Genomic DNA, 23,945 nt, shown 5'->3' on the forward strand with positions numbered 1-23,945 from the left:
GCATGCAAAGATTCTGTATTCTAGTCAAATAAGAATTTATTTTACTTCTCCCTATATTATTAGGAATATTAATATATTACAATTAATTTATCATTTCTATCCCGTTGGGAAACGAATTTGTTTTCCCTATCTATATTATTAAAAATATTATTATTTATCATTCCTATCCTAACTGGGACTCTTTGTATACTTAATTTCAGGGTGCTCAACAACAATTTACTCTTCTAGAATTATTACTATTCTCCTCAGATTTATTGTTCTCATCAGCATGTGTGTATTGTTTAATGGCTTTGCTTATTATTATATAAGTTATAAATTAATAAGACAAGATTATCCGCTTAACACAGATGGCTCTGTTTGGCAAGCTTATTTAGGAATTTATAGCTTATTTTAAGCTACTAATAAGTTAAGTTCTGTTTGATAATGTTCCCAAAATAAGTTCCTAGCTTAAAATAAGAGTTTATTTTGGAACGCTAATAAGCTAGTAGCTTCCATTAACTTTTTTCCAATCTTTGTACTTTTTTTTTCCATCTTTGTACTTATTATTTTAAATAAGTGACATCTTTTACCCTTCCTAATTAAAACCATTTTCTCTTCTCCTTTATCACCAACTTTCATTGCAAATATTATTATTATTATTATTATTATTATTATTATTATTATTATTATTATTATTATTATTATTATTATTATTAATCTACAATATAGAAATTATAAATCTACAGTATAAAAATTATGAATGTACAGCGTGTCTACCATGCACATGGTGGACACGGGTCCATGGCATAACGTTCCATAGAATTGAGTTTATAATTCATAATGCAATAAAGATTGAGTTAATATTACTAGATATTTATTTTCAAAAAAAATAATAAAAAATTGAGCTTACTATAATATAAAAAGGTTTGAATTTCTTATTTCCAGTGCAACAAAGACTCATAATATGAGGTAGTCCAAGAATTTATTCTCTTTTAGGGTGTAAACTCACTTGTATATATAATTAATTAAATAGACTCTCATACATAGAGAAATGATAGTCAATATTTAATAATATAAAATATTTACTATATCTAAATTCTCTCTATATTCTTATATGCTCGTTATTTTAATGGTAATGATTGGACAACCGTTGACTGTCCAAAAGTCATAAAATCAATAAAGAGGATTTAACACAAGACCTACTAAAAAAATGTTGACATTTCATAAATAATACTAGCCAAAAACTTTTTATTTACCATGCCCATCAATTAGTTCAATTGATCATCTTAAAGTCTCACTCCAATGGCAGTGTTTAAGTTTGAATTCCACTAGGAACCTGGAGGTCACTCGAGACCTTAACTAATCAAAGAAAATGAAGACTCTTTATGGGCAAAGTGTACATATAGGAGTGAAAATTCTAGAACTAACAGGACAACTCGATATTTACCTCATTTTAGCGACTCTTAAGCTTGAACATCAAGAGTCTAGATCGAACATGATGTTTTGACGGAAAAAAAAAAAAAAAAAAAAAAAACCAAACCAAACCAAATCTAAGGCTCCGTTTGGAAAGTAGGAAAATGACTTCTGGAAAATGAGTCATTCTCCAAAAAATATTTTCCTTTCTGGTGTTTGGCTACACAACGTAAAACTGTCTTTGTGTGTTTGGTTCATTTTCCAGTAAATGAGTAGGAAAATGAAAAGAATTGGATGCTTCAAAATTTTAATTGTTTGATACTTTTGATAAAATCCTTTTGTGAATAGTACTCTTTTGATATATATATATATATATATATATATATATATATATATATATATATATATATATATATATATATATATATATATATATACACTAGTTTTTCTACGCGCTTTGCGCGAATAGGATAATTCCCAATACTTATTTTTAAATAAGTATTTCAAAGTATATCAATGCAATATTATATAAAAGATGTTCATGCATAGGTAATTAAATGTTAAATTTGTTTATTTAAATTGGTAATTTAAAGTATATAAATGCAAAATAATATATGAGAGATTGATTATATATAACTGTCATAAAAATAAATGTTTGCAACTTCGTAATAACGCTAATCTAAGTAGTAAGTCTAAAAGTGATAGTCTAAATAAATTATTGTTTTCATCTTCAGTACATGTCTTCTTCTTTTTTTTTTTTTTTTTTTTTTTTTTTTTTTTGGTAGTGTGTCATGTGCATTTGGGTTATTGGTAGTATCATAGAGGGATTCATCATGCAATGAGATTATGGTGTATGAAGTTTTAGATTTGTCTTGTTGTGTATATGACTGAGATCTTAGTTGTGCTATGAACTCTTTATTTTACAAGCACATGTTGATATTTGGTAGCGATAGTTTTCCCCTACATGTTTCACGTGTTGTGAGACATCTAATTATAAATTAATTAAATGCATATGTATTATTTTTTGTTGTAGCTACTAATTTATTTTTAATTTAAGTAATAAGAGCAAGTGGGAAAATTATGATGTAGAACCGTGTCCACCTTGCAAGGTGGACAAAGGTGGACACGGTTCCAAAACTGTTCATAATTATGAATATATAGTTCAAAACTTATGAACATATAGTTCTGTAATTATGAATATAGAGATTCAATAATTGTGAATATGAAGTTAAAAAATTATGAATATATAGCTTTATAATTATGAACATATAGTTCAGTAATTATGAACACAAAGTTCTGTAATTGTGAATATAGAGTTCAATAATTATGAATATGAAGTTCAAAAATTATGAATATATAGCTTTATAATTATGAACATATATTTCAATAATTATGAACATAGAACTGTGTTCACATTGCAAGGTGGACACAGTTCCACAACATAACGATTGAATAAAGTGGCGTGCATACTTTTCATCCACAATAATGAAATCATTGATTTTTTTTTTTTAATTTCCATTCGTTGTTGAGACAAATTGTTTTGAGAGTTTGTCAATGACAATTGCAGTCAATAGATGATGATAATAAATAATTCAAAATATAAAGTTACAATAGATATTATTATAACAATATAGTAAAAATTAACTTACAAATTTCGTTAGAAGTTTTCATGCATTGGTAAAAGCATAATTGAAATAATAAGTTTTGTTCTCAATAATCAAAAGAAGATTAATTAAACGAAAAAAAAAAAAACCGAACTTAAATTTATTAAATTTATTATTTTTTTAATGAAAGAAAATAAAATGATTATCAAAGTTCTTGATTTATAATCATTAAATGCTATGTATTTAGTCGGGCTAATTATTTGACCAAAGTTTATGTTAAATTTTATATTTTATTTTTAATACATTTTAACATATTCGTAGTATATGTTTAACAATTATGCTAACTCTAATTGGAATGATGTTCGAACCTACGACCTTTCTTATAGAAATTAATGACTATATAAGTTAAGAATAATAAATACTTAACAGAATATTTCGTTAATAAAGTTTATACTAACGGAATTTAAGGTTATTTAAGGAAAGAAAATAATATAATAAAGGGTAAATAAGGAAAATAATCAAAAATACTAAAATCAAAATACTATGAACCATTTATTTTAAGAAACAAATAGTACCGACATTTTTTTTTATTCCAATTAAAGGCGTAATATTATTGGCTCTTATTAAAATTGTATATATATATATATATATATATATATATATATATATATATATATATATATATATATATTTGTGTGTGTGTGTAGTATTAACATTTTTAAAAATGTAACTTTTTTTTTAATTTTTAAATACAAAAAAAATAATATTATTGGTAGATTTTTTTTTTTTTGAACTTTGAATTAAAAAAACAAAAACCGCGGACCGGCTCGCGGGATCTGTCAACCCGCACGGGGCGGGCTTTGGTAGCATGAACCCTAACCTTCGGGTTTGGTGGGCCGACACGTAAAAGCTCGCAAAAAATTATGCCCGAAAATTTTGCATGTGCATTTCTTTGAAAAATGACTTCCCAAAAAAAGGCCGGGGAAGTCATTTTCACCCAAAACATACATGTTTTTCTTGGATTAATGCATCATTTTCCATTGACCACATTTTTCCCCCTCTTGCCAAACACTAAAAACTCGAAAAACATTTTACGAAAGTCCTTTTTCGGGTTTCCAAACGCACCCTAAGTGTCTTTGAAGTTAAATTTATTAAAATTGGACATTATAAATCGTGTAATAAATATGATTATTATTTGAGATTTTGATAGAGTTTAATTACTTAAACCAATAAACCAATAATATTTATAATTTTGCCAACTACTCTGTAATGTTTTTATCATTTTAATTGAATTGTCACAGGATATTACTCGGATCATATACTATTTATATCTTTAATTTATAGAAAGAGTTAATTCCATTTTTATTTTTTTTTTGTTATAGATTTATAGATGACAGTTCATTTTTTTTTTTATAAAAAAAAACATTTTTATTTGGTGATAGTATTATTGCCGCATAATCATTTTTGATCATTAATTAACAAAATCATTAAAATATCTTTAGGCCATTTCGATGGTTTAATATGATGAGTATATCCAATGTAGTCCCATGACATTAAAAACAAAATCATTTTTACAGTAATATTTTACAAACTCTAATGAATAATGGAATCCTGTTTCATAATGAATGTCTTAAAGAAAATACATTAGTTTAGCAGAAGCGTAATTAAGAACGAGAATTCGCCGCAGGCATCTTGCGACGGCAGAGAGGGCAGGAAAGGCTTATCTCCAGCCAAGATGAGAGACACTCTTCGTGAAAGGAGTTATGGCTGCACGGCATCACACCCACATCTGTCCCCGCCGTTAATTCCTCCAAACAAATAACGCAACAACTACCGTCGTACTCTTCATTATCCATTCTCTTCCTCTTTAACGACATCACTATCAAACCGCCATCGGAGGCAGCGCCGCCGCCATTTACTCCGAAATCTCGATCATCCTCGTACGTTTCTTGAACCTCGTCGTCGGAACCTCGTATCTGAACCGACTGTATGTCAACCCGAAGATCACACTTAAACTGCAACGCTTTCTCCACCACCTCGTCGGCGATGTCAAGGACGGTGCCGGCGTCAATAGCCCAGTAACACAGCCCTTCGGAGAAGATGAAATTCCGACAGTCGTCTCCCGATTCCTCCGCCAGCATGTCGTCGCTCAGGCATATGGTTCGCGATTCCATCTCGTATTCTCCATCGTCAACTGTGTGGTGATAGAAGCGGACATGGACGTGAGATCGAGACGGCGTAGAAGCGAACGGAGCATTATCTACTCCAACGGTGGGATACGGCCGTACAGAATAGGTTGTGAGATAGTCGGAATAGTCGTCAATTCCACTCTCCTCCATTACTTAATCCTTTCTTCTTTTTCTCTTCAGCTTAAGTTGCGGATTAAGAGAGTTGTTTCCTAAATCCTTATTTGACTGTGAATTGTCCAGCTTTTATATAAGAAAACTTTCTTGAACCTCAAGTCAATTGAAATCTTAGGATTAGGGTTAAAATCTACTATAGAGTTAGGCCTATGGGTAGAAAAAATGACGATCAAATTTTTTAATCAAATGAATGACTAGTTTGATCAGATTTTAATTTTTCTTTAAGATTTCATAATTTATCTTTAATGAATATGATTATTTGTTATCTTTTCCATTAATTTCTGTTAGTTCACCGTTAATTAGTACTCTATTTTACACTTATTAAATTAAACAATAATTTAGTAGCGGCAAGAAAAAATAATACATATGCATTTCTTTAATTTAGAATTATGTGTATACAATGTCTTGATTCAAAAAAAATTATTCATTATGAATAAATTAAATAAAAGAAATATCAAGATCATGTGGTCTAATGGTACCTGGCTGGGTTGGATTTTCATTTGGAAGGTTGTGAGTTCGAGTTTCAGTGGAAAAAATAAGGGAAATAATTTTATTAGTTATATTGTCTTTATTTTCTCAAATATAAAAATTCTTTACATTCAAATTCATCAATTGATTATATTCGCTACATTGTCTCTACAATGTCTTTATTTTAAAAAAAATTATTCTTTATTAATAAATTAATTAAGAGAAATAATTTTATTAGTTATATTGTCTTTATATTTCTCCAATGTAAAAATTCTTTAATTACATTCAAATTCATCAATTGATTATATTCACTACATTGTCTATATTATCTTTTTTTTTTTTGTGCATCATTTTTTAATTAAATATCAAAGTTATAATACAAAATAATGCTATATATTTATTTACCAAGTATTTTATTAATACCATGAAAAAATTTTTAAAAAATAATTAATAAAGTCAATTATATTAACTACTTGAGGAATTTGTTGACAAAGAGAGTATTCAAATCACACAACAAATTGAAGTGAGAACTACCTCGCAATGTTCTTGTTTGACAATCAACAGTTAGCGGATTATAATAGCGGATTTGACCAGCGAATTATATCAACGGTTGGTAAAAAGATATTTGAAAAAAATTAGCTGTTTAGATTAACATGTAAAATTACCTAAGGGTATACATAACAATAATAATAATAATAATAATAATAATAATAATAATAATAATAATAATAATAATAATAATAATAATAATAATAATAATAATAATAATAATAATTGTTTTAAAAAAATAAAAATAAATAAAAAATATAATTAAGCCAATCATATTAACTACTTGGGGTAAACTGCCCCGCAATGTCCTTGTTTAGCAATCAGCAGTTATCTCTTCAATATTAGTATATATTTAATATTTTATGCTCTAATTTTTATTTGCTCTCCTTTATGTCTCGTATTTGGTTTTAATAATACCTATACAATTATTTTATTGACAATTATAATCCATCTTGACTGTATTTATTTTGCATTTACTACTTTCCCAAACCCGGATTAAGGGACCGGGTATGAAAAAGTGAGGGACTAGTTGATGGGGTGAGGACCCCGGCCCAAGAAAGATTGGCCCAGGAGAGGGATCCAAGGTAAAAGACGTGGGCCTACATCGAAAGAGGCCCGGTAGGTGCTTGGGCCGAGTCCAGGAGCCGGCCCAGGCCCAAGCATAGGGGATTCGGCTCGATGCCGTTAAGGAGCCCAACGAGAGTCCGGGCCGCGTCATGGAGTCGTCTAGGGCCCAAGCCTAGAAAAGAGAACCGGTTCAGAGAGCCGTTGAGGGCATTGAAGAGCCTCATTTAAGGGACCCGGCCCACGAACCGTTAGGAGCACTAAAGACAGGACTCGGTCGGACTGTTACAAATCCGTTAGAGCCGTTGGCCGGTCTGGTAACGGTGCCCAATGGCTCGGTAAATGTAATTAGCATTGAGGTCGACCATTAATGGCCTTCAAGTCGATAGGAGGGGAGCCTGCTATATAAAGGCTCCTCCACCTGTGTAAAAGGGGACAAGTTGATCCCCAGAAAAAGAGAGAGATACTTGAAGTCATTACGAGTACTTCCACTTCTTTTACAATCCTTTGCGAAAGGTGAATCCACCAACTAAGGTTGTGTTGGACCTCCCTGGGCCCGAAAACCCAAAAACCCAACACTGGCGCCGTCCGTGGAGATCGAACTAAGAGTTGCATGGCTCTCTGAGCGAGGCGAGTCCAAGAAACAACCGGAAAGATTTCAATCGACAAGCGATCGAGAAAGCTTCTAGCATGGCGGGAGACCAAGAACAATTGAGCAACCACGGCCACGGACTGGGGGCAAATTTGAGGGACCAGTTGAACCAGCGAAATGCTCAGAGCCGGGAGAATGAGACGGCACCACCAGTGAACCAACAACTGCCTCAGGTACCTCTCACCCCGGAGCAACTCCATGCGATCGGGCGAGCCTTCGCAGAGGCAAGTCGAGAAGTAAGAAAACAATCTGTCTCTTGACCACCACGCCGCGATCCGCAACATCCCAGAGGCCGGAAGACCGGCAGGAGAATCGACGGGCTGAAAGTCAGCAGATACAGTCAGTCCACTCCAGGCTGGGCCCGAATGCTGGACGACAGTCGGCGAGAGAACGACTGGGACGGAGGGAGCCCAGCCGTGCACCGGCGGGCCCTCGAGATCGAGAAGCCGGGCGCGAGAGAGCTCACACCCGAAGAACCAGAACTAGAGCTCGTCATACAGAGCAACCTGTCCGCAACAATGGCCAACCGGCCGAATCTTAAGTCGGCGAAAGCACGGAGTCGACAGGAAACCATACCCATGATAGAGGCCAAGTAGCGCATCTAGTCCAGGAAGTGCGAAACCTGAAAGAGCAGGTGGAGGGGAAGACCAAATCCCCCGGTCGAACGTTGTTGACCGCCTTTCCCTTCTCAACCGAGATCATGACATTCAAGATGGCGGGTGACTTTAAGTTCCCAGAGCAAGTCACGTTCGACGGATCGGGTGATCCTCGAGAACACTTGCTGAGCTACCAAGCCAAGATGCAAGTCCTGGGTGTCCGGGACCCCATCATGTGCCGCGCCTTCCTACCCATGTTAAAGGGCTCGGCACAAAGATGGTTAGTGGCGGAGCCTCCGGGGTCGATCCATAATTTTGAGGAGCTGGTCGATCGCTTCATGAGCCATTACGCAGCTAATATCAAGCCGCAGAAAGACCTAACACATTTGGGCGATGTCCATTAAGAGGAAGGCGAGTCTTTGAAGACCTATCTGGCTCGCTGGTAGAAAGAAATCCAATCTATCGAGGAGGTCGAGGACCAGACCGCACTCACCTTCTTCATCGAGTCCTTACGATCCGGACAGTTATACCGGGATCTGCGGGATAACCGACCGGCCACCTACGCGGAAGCCATACACATGGCCAGTAAGAGGGCTAACACCGAGCAGGCCATGAAGCATAAACGACAACGCGAAGTTGGGGGATCCGCCAGCGGAAAGAGGACGCGAGCCGAGATCAAAGAGAGGCGTCCTGAAGCGACCCGGCGACCCGAGGTCCGACGACCATACGACAGGCCCGTCGTGCACCCCTATCGGTTGAACGGCCAGTGCATGAGATACAAGCATTTGCTCCACCTCCGCCTCCACCGATTGACGACCACGCAGTAAACGATGAGGCAGGTAAGACCTCTAAATACTGTCGTTACCACAAATCTTACACTCACAGCACAGAAGAGTGCTTCTACTTGAAGAAGATCATGGAGGGTATCATCCAGCAAGGGACCCCGCCTCCTAATCAGTGGAGGCGAAGGTCGGCAACGCGGGAGGACAGGGATCCCACCGCCGCCGCGGAGAGCGGTCGGGGCAAGCAGCCGGCTCCTGAGGAAGACGAGGCACAGTGGCGTCAAAAGCCGGTTATCAACATGATAGTCGACGGACCTGAGGGCGGCGACTCGGCGAATACCAGGAAGGCTTGGGCCCGACAGCTGTACGTCGGAACAGTATACGGGCGTGAGGAGGGCTCGAAGAAAGCGTGCCGAGAGCCGATCACGTTCACCGACAAAGATTTGCCCACAGGAGAGACACCGCATCGAGATGCGCTGGTCATAGCAATGGACGTGAACGGAGTAGTCGTTCGGCGAATCCTGGTCGACACCGGAAGCAGTGTCAACGTGTTATACTTCGAGACTTTCACAAAGATGGGATTGACTCGAGAACAGCTGAATCTAGTCAAGACACCACTCGCCGGTTTCACAGGGGACTCGGTGGAGGCAGAAGGATCCATCACCCTACCAGTTGAAATTGGCAGTTATCCCGACGTGCAGAAACTTAGTATGAAGTTCATCGTGGTAAACCTAGCCTACTCACACAATGCTATACTCGGTCGACCGGGTCTGGAGGATCTTGGAGCTCTGATTTCCATCGAACATCTCTGCCTGAAATTTCGCACACCAAGTGGGATAGGCACGGTGCGTTGTGACAGGAGAGTCGCCCGCGACTGCTACCTGCAGGCCTGCAGGGGGATGGGCAAGCGTGAGATGCAGGTCCATGAGATCACGGAAAGACCCCCAAAGAAGGTGATGATACCTCGCCCTGAGCCGGCCGTAGAATTGGAAGAGGTCGAGATCGACCCCGATCAGCCGGATAGGCGGGTCCGAATTGGGGTCGGCCTCCCCGAGGAAGTGCGAGAAGAAATCATTAAAGTGCTCCGAGAGCACCGGCTGGTTTTTGCCTGGGGTCCGGAGAACATGCCCGGCGTCGATCGATCCATCATTGCCCATCGACTCGCCGTGGATCCTGACCATCGACCAATCGTACAGAAGAAACGGTATCTTGCCAATGATCGGAGGGAGTTTGTAAAAAAGGAGGTGAGCACGCTGTTGGCCGCGGGCCACATTCGAGAGGTTAAATACCCGGAATGGTTGGCGAACGTAGTTCTTGTACCGAAGCCCCCAGCTTGGCGGATGTGCGTCGATTACACCGACCTCAATAAAGCCTGCCCTAAAGACCCGTTTCCCTTACCTCGGATCGACCAGTTGGTCGATGAAACCGCCGGGTCAGCCCTGCTAAGCTTCATGGACGCCTTCAGAGGGTACCATCAAATTTTCATGCACCTGACAGATGAGGAGAAGACCGCATTTCTAACACTGGATAGAGTGTACTGTTATCGAGTCATGCCCTTTGGACTTAAGAATGCTGGGGCTACTTATACACGAATGGTAGCACGGCTGTTCCAAAATCTGCTGGGAAAGTCCATGGCCGCGTACGTGGATGACATGCTCGTCAAAAGCCGGGAAGAGGGCAAGCATGCGGGAGATCTGGCTGACTGCTTTCAAGTGATGATAAGATATAATCTTCGGCTGAATCCTAAGAAATGTGCCTTTGCGGTGCAAGGCGGAAAATTCTTAGGATACATGGTTACCAAGCGAGGCATCGAGCCTAACCCTGAGAAGGTCCAAGCCATCATCGACATGCAGCCTCCCAGTACCGTCAAAGACCTACAACGGTTGACTGGTCGACTGGCTGCCCTCAGTCGCTTCCTGAGCAAGGCGGCGGATAAAACTGTACCCTTCTTCGAGGCCATGAAGAAGAAGGAAGGCTTCGCCTGGACAGCCGAGTGCTAGCAATCGTTTGAGGAATTGAAGCAGTACCTTTCTACGCCTCCAGTATTATCCACTCCCCAGGTGGGCCTCTGTTTTTATACTTGATCACTTCCCCCAAGGCGGTGGGCTCGGTGCTGGTCCGAGAAGAGGAACGTGCCCAGCACCCGGTATATTACGTGAGCCGCTCCTTGAAGGCCGCCGAAACACGGTACACGGCCTTGAAAAAAATCGTTTACGCGCTGGTAATCACTGTGCGTAAGTTAGCGCCCTATTTCCAAGCCCACGCTGTCCGAGTGCTGACTGACCAACTGCTGGGGAGCGTCTTGCGGAACCCCTCGTCGTCCGGTCGCCTGGTGAAATGGGCCGTGGAATTAACACAGTACGAGATCGAGTATCAGCCACGACCTTCTATAAAAGGTCAAGCCTTGGTCGACTTCTTGGTCGAATGCACTCCGGGGGAGGAAGAAAAAGAACGCATCTCGGAAGATGGTCTAGGCGAATGGTGGGAGATGCACACGGATAGAGCTGCCAGTCGACAACATTGTGGGGGCGGAGTCATGCTAATCACTCCAGAGGGATTCCGACTGTATTACGCCCTGAGCTATTTGTTCCCTACGTCCAACAACGAGGCCGAATATGAGGCAGTGGTGAATGGCCTTCGACTCGCCAAAGCACTGGGGGTAAAACGATTGCGGATCAAAACTGACTCAAGGTTGGTAGTCGGGCATATCTTCGGCACATGTGAGACTAAGAACGCCCGGATGACCATGTATAAGGCGAAGGCGGTAGAGATGTTAAAGGAGCTTGTGGCCTACAAAATAGAATATATTTCCCGAACGGACAATGTGGAGGCCGATATATTGTCCAAGATCGCCTTGGAAGGAGTTCCAGATCACCTCATTAAGATTTGTCAGAAGGAGGAACTAAGTCGGCCAAGTATCGAGGAAACGCCATTGGAAGTCCAGCAGGTGGCTTGTGAAGAGTGGGATCGAGAGAAAAACCCCGAGATGTTTTGGATCAATGATATCCGACGGTTTAAAGAGACAGGCGAATTGCCCGAAGACCCAGGAGTCGCCGCCAGGGTTCGAAGGAAAGCCCATTCGTTCCAAATCATCGATGGGCAACTGTACAAGCGGTCATTCGGAAGCCCTCTTTTGAAATGCCTGCTCAGGCCCGAGGCTGAGAAGATAATGGATGAAGCTCATAGGGGCATTTGCGCTGCTCACCAGGGTGCCCACACACTTGCCAAGCCTTCGCCAGGAAGGACACCCGGCCGGCCACCTTTTACACACCAGTGACCACAGCCATCCCTTTCGCCAAGTGGGGGATCGACTTGTTGGGGCCATTACCAGTCGCCCCGGGAAGCCTGAAATTCTGCGTAGTAGCCATCGATTACTTCACTAAGTGGGTCGAGGCCGAACCGCTAGCCACCATCACCGAATATCAATGCCGACGCTTCCTATGGAAGAAGGTGGTTTGCCGCTTTGGCCTGCCCGAGCATATCGTTAGCGACAACGGTCGACAGTTCGATTGCCAAGCGTTCGCCGACTTCTGTCGTCGACACGATATCCGTCACACCAAGGTATCCGTCGCGTACCCCCAGGTGAACGGACAAGTCGAGAACGCGAATCGGACTATAGTGGACGAGATCCGGAAGAAGTTGGAGGACATCGGAGGAAATTGGGCGGATGAGCTTGACCGAGTCCTCTGGGCCTACCGAACCACACAAAGACGGGCGACTGGAGAGAGCCCATTCTCCCTAGCATACGTTTTTGAAGCCAAGGTTCCTGTGGAGGTCGTGGAGCCCACCTACCGAGTTCGCAGCTATTCCGACGAAGAGAACGAAGAAAGCCTTAGAATTGAAAAGAACTTCCTAGAAGAGAGAAGGGAGGTGGCCTGCGCCCGTATGGTCGAATACCAACAAGCCGTAAAAAGGTATCGCGACCGAAGGATTCGCCCACGAGCTTTCCAGGTCGGCGATCTCGTGCTGCGGGACCGACAGGCAAGCCAGCCCACGGAGGGGGGCAAATTCGCAATTAAGTGGGAAGGACCCTATCGCGTTACGGCAGCGGTTCAGGCCGGTACTTACAAGCTCGAGACCCTGGAAGGAAAACCAGTGGACCGACTCTGGAATGTCGTTCATTTGAAGAAATTCTATCAATAAAGAGGTTAGACCTGTACCCGAGTTTTTTATCCTAATAAAAGAGCACCTTTTATCCTCGATCGTTGCCCTCCCCATGACAAGGAGTCGCCTCGACTGAGGGACTCGGAGAGAAAAGATAGGGAACAAGGGCCCAGACCCTTAGTCGTTTCTGAGAAAAAGCTAAGAGGAGTTGCCTCGATTGAGGGACTCAGCGAGTATATAAAGAAACAACGGGGAACTGACCCTAAACCGTTTCTAAGAAAAGAAAAAGCCTAAGGAGTCACCTCGACTGAGGGACTCGGCGAGAAAAGATAGGGAACGAGGGCCCAGACCCTTAGTCGTTTCCAAGAAAAAGCCAAAAGGAGTCGCCTAGACTGAGGGACTCAGCGAGTATATAAAGAAACAACGGGGCAATGACTCTAAACCGTTTCTAAGAGAAGAAAAAGCCTAAGGAGTCGCCTCGACTGAGGGACTCGGCGAGAAAAGATAGGGAACAAGGGCCCAGACCCTTAGTCGTTTCCAAGAAAAGGCCAAAAGGAGTCGCCTCGACTAGGGACTCGACGAGTATATAAAGAAACAACGGGGCACTGACCCTAAACTGTTTCTAAGAAAAGAAAAAACCTAAGGAGTCGCCTCGACTGAGGGACTCGGCCAGAAAAGATAGGGAACAAGGGCCCAGACCCTTAGTCGTTTCCGAGAAAAAGCCAAAAGGAGTGCCTCGACTGAGGGACTCGGCGAGTATATAAAGAAACAACGGGGCACTGACCCTAAACCGTTTCTAAGAAAAGAAAAAGCCTACGGAGTCGCCTCGACTGAGGGACTCGGCGAGAAAAGATAGGGAACAAGGGCCTAGACCCTTAGTCGTTTCCGAGAAAAGGCCAAAAGGAGTCGCCTCGACTGAGGGACTCAGCGAGTATATAAAGAAACAACGGGCACTGACCCTAAACCGTTTCTAAGAAAAGAAAAAGCCTAAGGAGTCCCCTCGACTGAGGAACTCGGCAAGAAAAGATAGGGAACAAGGGCCCAGACCCTTAGTCGTTTCCAAGAAAAGGCCAAAAGGAGTCGCCTCGACTAGGGACTCGACGAGTATATAAAGAAATAACGGGGCACTGACCCTAAACTGTTTCTAAGGGAAGAGACAGCCTAAGGAATCGCCTTGACTGAGGGACTCGGCAAGAGTATAAAGAAGAGTCACCTCGACTGAGGGGCTCAACGAAGGGTTAGACCATTTTAGAAGAGTCCAATGCCTTAGCTATGTTTTGGTTTTAAAACTCGCAAAGCAGTTAAAGGAAGATCGAGACCAAGATAGTTCAGGAGGAGCAAAAAGCAGGAATTTTATTAAATTAAAAAGCCCGAGAGGGAGGCCAACCCTTACAAAAAAAGGTATCTAAAAAAGACTAGCCCTAAGCTACAGGGGAGGGGTATCGACATCGACTCCTTCAACTTGCTCTCCTGCTGATGGTCCAGACGGGAGAACAGAAGGAGGGTCCTCTGCCTGAAGGGGAGACTCGGTGAGATCAGTAGGCGTTGCCAGCGGTCGCCGGCAAAAGGTCCAGCACGGGCTTGCGGCCCCAGCTCTCGGGGGTAAAAGTGGAATTGCGGGCCAGCAAGGCAGCGTAAGTTTCCGTCTGAGCCTCACGGAAACCAAGGCGATAGTCGCGCTTGCCCAAGTCCAAGAGATAGTCATCCCCCTCCGGCGTCGCCAGCCACTCCTTGGCAATCTCCTTTTGCTGAGCCGCTACTGCCGCCTTCACGTCCGCCTCGAAGGCCGCCGACTTCTTGTAATCCTCCACCGAAGTCGCAGCGATAGTCGCAACCTTGTCTCGCTCCTCCTCCCACTGACGAGTAACCCTCAGCAACTCGGAGGTATGCACCTCCACCGACTTGGCGTGCTTAGCCTGCTCTTCCAGGAAAGCCTCCTCTGTTTGGCGCAGTTGAGTGGACAGAGACTGCAGCCCCGTCTTGTACCCCCTCAGCCGCCTGCTCATTTCCATCTGGAAGGTGAGGTTCTACAAGGACGAAGGAAGTTAGATAAGAGAAGAAAAGAACGAAAAGGACAACGAGTCAGAAACACTTACGCGGTATGATTGGCGAAGCGAGGCCTCGAGGATGTATTCGTCTGGCATCGCGCCAGTCATCTCCACGTCCTTAGGTAAAAGAACGTGGTCGGCCCAGGAGCGGACGGAATAACTGCCTTGCCAGGTTTGGGCGTCCTCATCAAGCTCGATGCCCAATCGGATCCGCTTCGGAGTCGGGGCATCTGATTACTCGATTGGACGCTTAGAGCTCGGACTCTCAGACGGAGGAGGAGGCGGCAGTCGAGAAGGCGAGACGACGGGCGACGGCGTCAAGTCAACCACGGTGCGTGATGGTGGAGGAGTCAACCTCGGGGCCGGTGACGGCTGGGACGAGGAGGCAGCAGCGGAACCAGAGGCGCGTTGGGACAACCGACGCCCCATCTTTTCAGCTCTGTTAGCCATCTCGGGAGTCGGAGCGGCAGCCTCGTCGGAACTGGTGGAGTCGGAGTCGTAAGGACCTGAAAAAGGAGGAGTTAGTGTTGGCAGTCGGACCAAGAAAGAAAAAGAGAAGGACATGTGAAGAACTACTTAAGGTGGCCGCGCCGTCTGGCAGCAAGCCTCGTTTTGCCATGGCCCGGACTCGAGACCAGTACTTAATGGAGTACGGCCCCAAGCTCTTCAAGAACTCGCCGCCCTGGATCGCATCTTGGGAGAAGACGGCGCGCCGAGAGCAGGGCTTGAACAGAGCGGCTGGCCACAGGGTCGGAAAAGTGAAAGGAGAGAAAGATGGACGAACGAAAAAATAATAGGGCGTCCAGTCCTTAATGGAGTCGGAAAGACCCTCGAAGAGTTGTCGCCCCGGACGGGCGGCAACTTGGACAAAGCCCCGCGAGTTTGAGCCGACCTTATTCACAGTGAATAAGTACCGGAAGAGGTCTAGATCTGGCTCACACATCCACCAGTGACATAGGTTTATGAAGTAGGTGAGGAGGCGGTGAGAATTGGGCACTAACTGGCCCAGAACCAAATTGTAATGACGATAAAAAAGAGAAAAGGAACGGACAGGGAGGCACTCGGAAGCTAAAGGCGAACGAGTGCAGATGTATACCTACACAACCCTCCGGCGGGTCGTAGATGGGCCGGCTCTCCGGGGCGAAGACTAAGGCCGAAGGCCCAAGTAGAAAGCGGGCCATATCTAGGTCTGCCGCGGAAACTTGCGAAGGGGACCCTGCCGGCCGGACGATAGAGTCAAACTTGCCCCTCGGCAGTCCGGCGCCACTGGGCAGGGCTGCCACCGTCGTGAGAGGGGCGGGGCTCATAGGAGTAACCGCCCCCGAAGAAGAGGGGGCCGGTTGAGAAGAAGACGCCGATAGAAGGCCCGCCGGGATTTCCATGCGACGAGGACTGGAGGAAGAAGAGGAAGACGAGGAAGTCGCCGCGGGGTTCTCCGCCGAGCGACGGGAAGAAGAAGAAGATTCGGAGGAGGAAGACATTTACCAACCTGAGTGTGGGCTGAGGAAAATGCAGAGAGAATCGGAGGAGCTTGGCGCTGGGTGTGGAGAGTTGGAAGAAAGTGAGGAGAAGAGGGAAGGAGATGGCTATTTAAAAGAGGTGGAATCCCAAAGGATGGCTACGTGTCACCCTCTCATTGAAGGAGAAGAGGGTGACAAGAGGTGAAAAGACGCCGTAATTAATGCCTCGGAAAACGGGGAGACGGTTTGGACCTAGGGTTAGCCTGCGAATGACGCGCCTACCCTAGGCCAAAACTGGCGGCAGTGACCCGGCCCGCTAAGCCAAAAGCCCATTGTAGGCCACGGCCTCTGGCCTGTAACACCCCAGATTTTCAAGACATTTAAAACTTATAATAAAGGTAGAATCTTATTAAATCCCAAGATATAAATACAAGCGTTCGGGGTGCTATGCCACACCTGGGCTAGAGAACCCAAGTGCACAGGCTAACTAACTAATATTCTCAAAGCGTAAATACGTAAACGTGGCACGCAGGCCAAAAGGGAAACTATCTACTTCTAAGTTCTAGCGCACTCCAGTGATTTAATCTTCTGTGCCTGAAAGCCAAATATATCTGTTCAGCGAGAGATGTTGGTAACCCACTCCAACGCGTTGAAATACAATACAGGGAAGGAAGTCAGTGGGCTGTACGTGTTAGAACAGTTGTCCAAAGGTTCTGGAAGTGTTCCGGTTGGTTTGTTGGGAAATATGTCTCCGTTGCAGTTGCACTCCCGGTATGGTCACCCGCCTTTGTCTGTCTTAAAGAAGTTGTGTCCGGGGTTAGAATCTCTGTCTGGCTTGCAATGTGAGTCATGCGAGCTTGCTAAGCATTGTCGGGTACCATACCCTCCTAGATTCAATAATAGAGTCGAGTCTTTATTTCAATTAGTTCACTCAGATATATGGGGGCCGTGTCGAGTAGTACCGAAATCTGGGTTTAAATATTTTGTAACGTTTGTAGATGATTTCTCTAGACACACTTGGCTATATCTCATGAAATCTAGAGATGAGTTGTTTGGGATCTTTTGTAATTTCTGTGCGATGGTCAAAACTCAGTTCAATAAAATGATACAGGTTTTGCGGAGTGATAATGGGACTGAGTATTTTTCTCGTTCCTTCTCGAGTTATATGAGTCAGAATGGGATGGTACATCAGTCGTCTTGTGTCAGCACTCCCCAACAGAGTGGTGTGGCAGAACGTAAGAACCGCCATCTATTGGAGGTTGCTAGGGCCTTGTTGTTTCAAATGAAAGTCCCTAGGGTTTACTAGGCAGATGCTGTTCATACGGCGTGTTTCTTAATAAACCGCCTACCTACAAGGGTCCTTGGGGGTCAGAGTCCTTGTCATTTCATCTATCCCTCCAAACCATTGTTCTCCCTTCCTCCTAAAGTGTTTGGGTGTACGTGTTTTGTCCAGGATGTTCGTCCTCAAAGAGGGAAACTCGATCCTAAGTCGTTAAAATGTATCTTCCTAGGATATTCAAGTACTCAAAAAGGGTATCGATGTTACTCCCCGGATTTGGGGCGATACTTGGTTTCTACAGATGTCTCATTCTTCGAGAATACTTTGTTCAGTGAGGAGCCCCCTGGTTCGTCTGGTTGTAATTTCGAGACAGATGATTTTCTGACATATGTTGTTACTATCCCGGACTCCGTAGGAGTGGAATCTAGGCCTCCTGTTACGCAGGTTTATCACAGGCGGCCCAGAGAAATTGATACGCTTGCAGCCCCACCGGTTCCACCAGTAAATCCTCCCTTACCAGAATTTTCATCGACAGACCAAGATGTTCCTATCGCCGTTCGGAAAGGTACGCGTTGTTGTGTTCGTCCCATTCCGTCCTTTGTGTCATATACCAATTTATCGGCGTCTTCACGTGCTTTTGTGTCCCAGTTAGAGTCTGTTCCTGTTCCAAAATCTTTGAGTCAGGCTATGTCTCATGACGGTTGGAGGCGTGCGATGGTAGAGGAGATAGACGCCCTTGAGGAGAACCAGACCTGGGATCTGGTGCAGCTTCCCCCTGGTAAGGTTGTTATTGGGTGTAAATGGGTGTATGTGGTGAAAATGAACCCGGATGGGTCTGTGGCTAGACTCAAAGCACGCTTGGTAGCCAAGGGGTACGCCCAGACGTATGGTATAGATTATACCGAGACGTTCTCTCCAGTGGCCAAGTTAACATCTGTGCGGATATTTATCTCTTTGGCAGCCTCGGGTCATTGGCCCTTGCATCAGCTTGATGTGAAAGAATGCTTTCTTACATGGCTACTTGCGTGAGGAAGTTTATATGGAGCAACCACCAGGGTTTGTTGCTCAGGGGGAGTCTGGGAAGGTGTGCAAGCTGAAGAAGTCGTTATATGGGCTGAAGCAGTCTCCGCGTGCGTGGTTTGGGCGGTTTAGCAAGGCAGTTGTTGAGTTTGGAATGCAGAGAAGTGCATATGATCATACTGTCTTTTACAAACATACTAACTATGTGTGTGTTTTGTTGATAGTATATGTAGATGATATTGTAATTACAGGCAGCGATACAAGTGGGATCGAGGCACTCAAGTCCTTTCTCGGGTCTGAATTTCATACTAAAGATATGGGAGTGTTGAAGTACTTTCTGGGAATTGAAGTAGCACGCTCTAAGAAGGGCATATTCCTCTCACAGAGGAAATATGTGTTGGACTTGCTCGGGGACACGGGGCTGCTTGGGTCAAAACCGTGTGATACGCCCATGGATCAAGGTATGAAGTTATTGGCAGGAGAAGGGGAGCCGTTTGAAGATCCGGAGAGGTACAGGAGGTTAGTGGGAAAACTGAATTATCTCACAATCACCCGTCCAGATATTGCGTTTCTAGTGAGTGTGGTTAGTCAATTCATGAGTGCACCGACCCAGACTCCCTGGGAAGCGACGGTTCGGATTGTGAAATATTTGAAATGTGCTCCTGCAAAAGGGATTCTTTATGCTGACCACGGGTACATGCGTGTTGAGGCGTTCTCCGATGCAGACTGGGCTGGTTCACCAGGTGACAGGAAGTCTATGACAGGTTATTGTGTGTTTGTAGGAGGCAACTTGGTATCGTGGAAGAGTAAGAAGCAGAATGTGGTGTCGCACTCAAGTGCTGAATCAGAATACCGGGCTATGGTTCATGTGGCAAGCGAAATAGTCTGGGTGCGTAACATTCTAAAAGAAGTGGGTGTTGAAGTGAAGTTACCGATAGATTTGTGGTGTGATAACTGTGCTGCCATACACATCGCAAATAATCCGGTCTTTCACGAGCGGACGAAGCATATTGAAGTTGGCTGCCATTTTATACGGGAAAAAGTTGAGCAAGGGCTAATATCACATACACACGTTCGGAGCGGTGATCAACTGGCTGACATATTCACGAAAGGGTTGTGTAAGAATCGGGTTTCATATATATGTAACAAGTTGGGCATGTTTGATATCTATGCTCCAACTTGAAGGGGAGTGTTAGTAGGTTGTTAGAGGAATTCTCCTAACTACCCATTTGAAATTTGAAATAAGTGGTTAGGAGTTTCCATTGGCATGTATATAAGCAGAGGCTTTCTCTGTACTCAGTACTGCATTATCTATCTCAGTATAAATATACACACTTCACTTTAGAGTTCAACAACCCTATAAAAGTCTATATAAATAACATTCATAGACTTTTATCAACTTTTTATTTTAAAAAGTCTACAAAAGTCATTGAAATTCTAAATTGAATACATCCTTACAAACTTTCAATGATTTTGATTCTTAACATTTATAATTTTCTTACAAAACATTTATAATATATCATAAAATTCTTCTTATTATATAGTTCTTCACCCACATCAACATTCTCAACATTATTATTTTTATCCATAGTATGCTGAGACTTTATGCTAATTACTTATATATATTATTATTAATAAACATCAACAAAAAAAAAAAAAAAAAAAAAAAAAAAAAAAAAAAAAAAAAAAAAACCATTTCATTAGAAATTCATAACAATATTGAACCATAAAATTTATAATAAATGAATTGATCAAATAAAATATTTAAAAATATAAATTACAAGTTGTATAGAATAAAATAAAAATAAAAATCTAATATATATATATATATATATATATATATATATATATATATATATATATATATATATATATATTATACTTGATATATTGCTAGACATCACGCAAAGAACTATTATTTGCAATAGCAATTTGAGACAGCGAACAACATCAATGTGCTACTGTTTGCAACCCCAAATTTTTGTTGTGAACATACAGTAGTTCGCAATTCGTAGTAACCTGTTGTTAAAAAATAATAAAAGAATATATATTACGAATATAAACATAAAAATAATAAAAATCAAAATATATACGTATTTATATGAATATTATGAAACATATACTAAAATTTGACGATGAAATATTTGCTTTGTTAATGTATTTAGGGAGAATTAGAGAAAGTTAGGGATAAAAAATTCATAGAAAAAATAAAAATCAATATAAACAAGCAATAATGAAGTAAAAATAATATTATTTAGAATTTTTAGAGGAAGATTGTAAAGTTTAGGAAAGAGAGAAAAATTAGAAGAGTTTAGGTATAAGGAAAATATAGGATAATGAAGAAAAAAAATAATTTTATTGAATTTAGATAGGTTTATAAGCATTCAAAAAAAGATAGGTTTATAAAGTTTAAATATGGAGAAAAAATGGAGTTTAAATAGAGAGAGAAAACATTCAAAGTTGTCAGAAAAAAAATTTTGAAATCTTGGGGTTGATGGTTGGATTTCAACTATTTATATTTGAGAAGGAAAAGTCTACAAAAGTCCTAAAATTAAAAAGTCTACAAAAGTTTATAACTTTTTGAATACCACATGACTTTTAAAGACTCTTTAAAAGTCTTAATCGAATACCACATGACTTTTAAAAACTCTTTAAAAATCTTGATTGAATACCGCCTGACTTTTAAAGACTCTCTAAAAGTTTGAATTGAATACCTCCAAACTTTTAAAGTTCATAAAAGTCTTTAAAACTCTATGAAAGTCATGATTGAATACACCTCCCTTAGTTTTCTTCTGCACTCCTTCATATCCGCTCTTGAGTGTTTTTATTGTTTTCCCTTTTATACTATCTGAAAGAACAGTTAAATATTTATGAATTAGTTGATTTTTTCTAATCTGTACATATATTTGCTCTTCTGAAATATTCTGGGTGATGTTATTTTAAAGAAAAGAAGATTACTGTTTCAAACCACCTATCCATGAAAAACAAGTTACTTTTTGAATTTTCTGGGTATAAAATTTTTCATCCATTAATTTACACACCTGTCTTAATATCTGCTTACTTATACTATTAATTAGTTTTTACATTACCCTTCACCCCAAACCATATTTTATGTCTGTCACTGTCACATTATTGAGTTTTCTTAATAAATTAACTACTGTCACAGCTTTTTTTTAATTTTTTGGTTACCATAGATATAACATGCTCACATTCTTTATGAATTCGAACTTCAGATATGCTATGTTTGTTTTTACGAATCATCATGAAGAGTTGGTTGGCATATATGCATCTCAACTTGCTGCTCATCGTTGCATCAATCTGTTTTTGCATATGATGGAGTTACGTCTGAACAGCAGGTGATGAACAACACTGCAGAATTTCTGTTTTCTTAACCTTACCCATTTTCTTATGAATTGCTTTTTTTTTTTTTTTTTTTTTTGTTCAACTTTATTTTGCTATTTGTAGTTAGTAGGTTATCAGATGAGTGCATCTTATTGTTGTTTAGGTGAAAAAAAACAATTCTTGGGGTTGTTTTGGGTCAACGTTCATCCATTCACTTTGTTAATCCCCAATATTGGCACTTAATAAAACGAGTATAGTCATAGCTGTAATTTCCTGTCAATCCTGTGCACTTTTTCAAGGGAAATTACACAAAACAGGGTAGAATGGATTAGCCATTAAATGGCCTAATGTTGCTGTAATATTGATATAATTTAGTTTTATTGGATACACAATTTCCTTTTTTAGGTATATAATTTAGCTGCGTAGAGTCAATTAAGATTCCTACCAGTAACAGGGTTGTTTTAGATAAACAGAGTGATATGAAAGTCTATTTAGAAAATATTTAAAAGGCCAGAAAATGCATTCCTTTTTTATTACCTAACCAGTATGGATGATGAAAATTTGGAAGCATTGCTTTGATCAATTATAGTTTGTTTTGTCCTTACTTGGTCCCTCATCAAATGTCTCATGCCCTTGCTCTTTCCACTGCCAACAGTGTCCATGTCAGATATAAGATCTTTCTTTCTGCCATTTACTCCGGAAGATGATTCAAAAGGCAGTTTTGAAGAAATCATTGAGAGGTTTTTGTTATTTTTCTGAAGCATAATTTATGATTCTATTACAACAATTATTTGTTAAAATTGAGTTGGTAACGTCAAGAATGATTTTCTTGAGTGCAGGGTTTTATCAAGGTCCCGAGAAATCAGAGATGAAAAATATGATAGCACAAAGCTTTAGACATTGGTAAATTTACAAGTGAAATAGAATATTAATGAGCAGAGGCAAAGCACTCAGTCTTACCAGGAAAAGAGCATAAAAATAGAATATCTAACAGGTCTACTGAATTGTATATTCTTCTGCAGGTTGAACGTGTGCTTTACTCATCAGTGCAGTTGTCTACCCCCATAACTATTTGTGAAGACAGTGACCCTATGGATGTTTTAGTTATCATGTAGGTCGGATTTCTCTTCCAAATCATTTTTAGGCGATGTAGTTTAAAGAGCTTCCTGTTTTCTCTACACGTACGGTTTTAGTTTTATTTGATTTTTTAAAGGTTTGAATGTTTTTGCAATATGTTATTTCAATTTGGTTAGCTTTGTGCATATGTTTGTGTTCCCAGTATGTGTAAGTTAATAGTATTTGTGTTTGGTTGAAGAAGCTATCTAAAAAATGCCATAGTGGAAACATCATTAGTAGCATCAGGAGGTTCAGTCTCTGACAGACTTAGTCGAAGTAGAATAGTGGCAAGTTCAGTTCTGTTGTTGATTTAATGATATAGCTTGAAACTTCAAGGTCATTGACAGTGTATTTCAGCTTAAGTGACAGTCTAAGATGATGCAAAAAGGGAGTAAGGTTCTCATCATTTGCATTAGTTGGGGCTAGCAACTTATTCCTCACTCTGTGGATATGATGGCAATTGGCAAAGGGTCGTCCTGGTCGGGATCATCCATCCTAACATGCCGACAATGCATGCTAGCTTGGTGTACGTCATTTAATTTTTATTTCTCTCCTAATTCTACTCTCAAAATATTAGTTTTTACTAAGCTCGTTGCTACTATACAT

General features: G+C 41.4%; 1 protein-coding gene across 1 annotated transcript; it reads left to right on the forward strand.

Annotated features, from left to right (window-relative positions):
* Positions 1-9,269: 9,269 nt before the first annotated feature.
* On the forward strand, positions 9,270-12,247 carry LOC109177132. Its single transcript, XM_019326433.1, has 2 exons — positions 9,270-10,963; positions 11,014-12,247. The coding sequence occupies exons 1-2, from the start codon at positions 9,270-9,272 to the stop codon at positions 12,245-12,247; spliced, it is 2,928 nt and encodes a 975-aa protein (XP_019181978.1).
* Positions 12,248-23,945: the final 11,698 nt, after the last annotated feature.

Source organism: Ipomoea nil, unplaced genomic scaffold (assembly GCF_001879475.1).
Source record: "Ipomoea nil cultivar Tokyo-kokei standard unplaced genomic scaffold, Asagao_1.1 scaffold0800, whole genome shotgun sequence".
Taxonomy (NCBI): Eukaryota; Viridiplantae; Streptophyta; class Magnoliopsida; order Solanales; family Convolvulaceae; genus Ipomoea; species Ipomoea nil.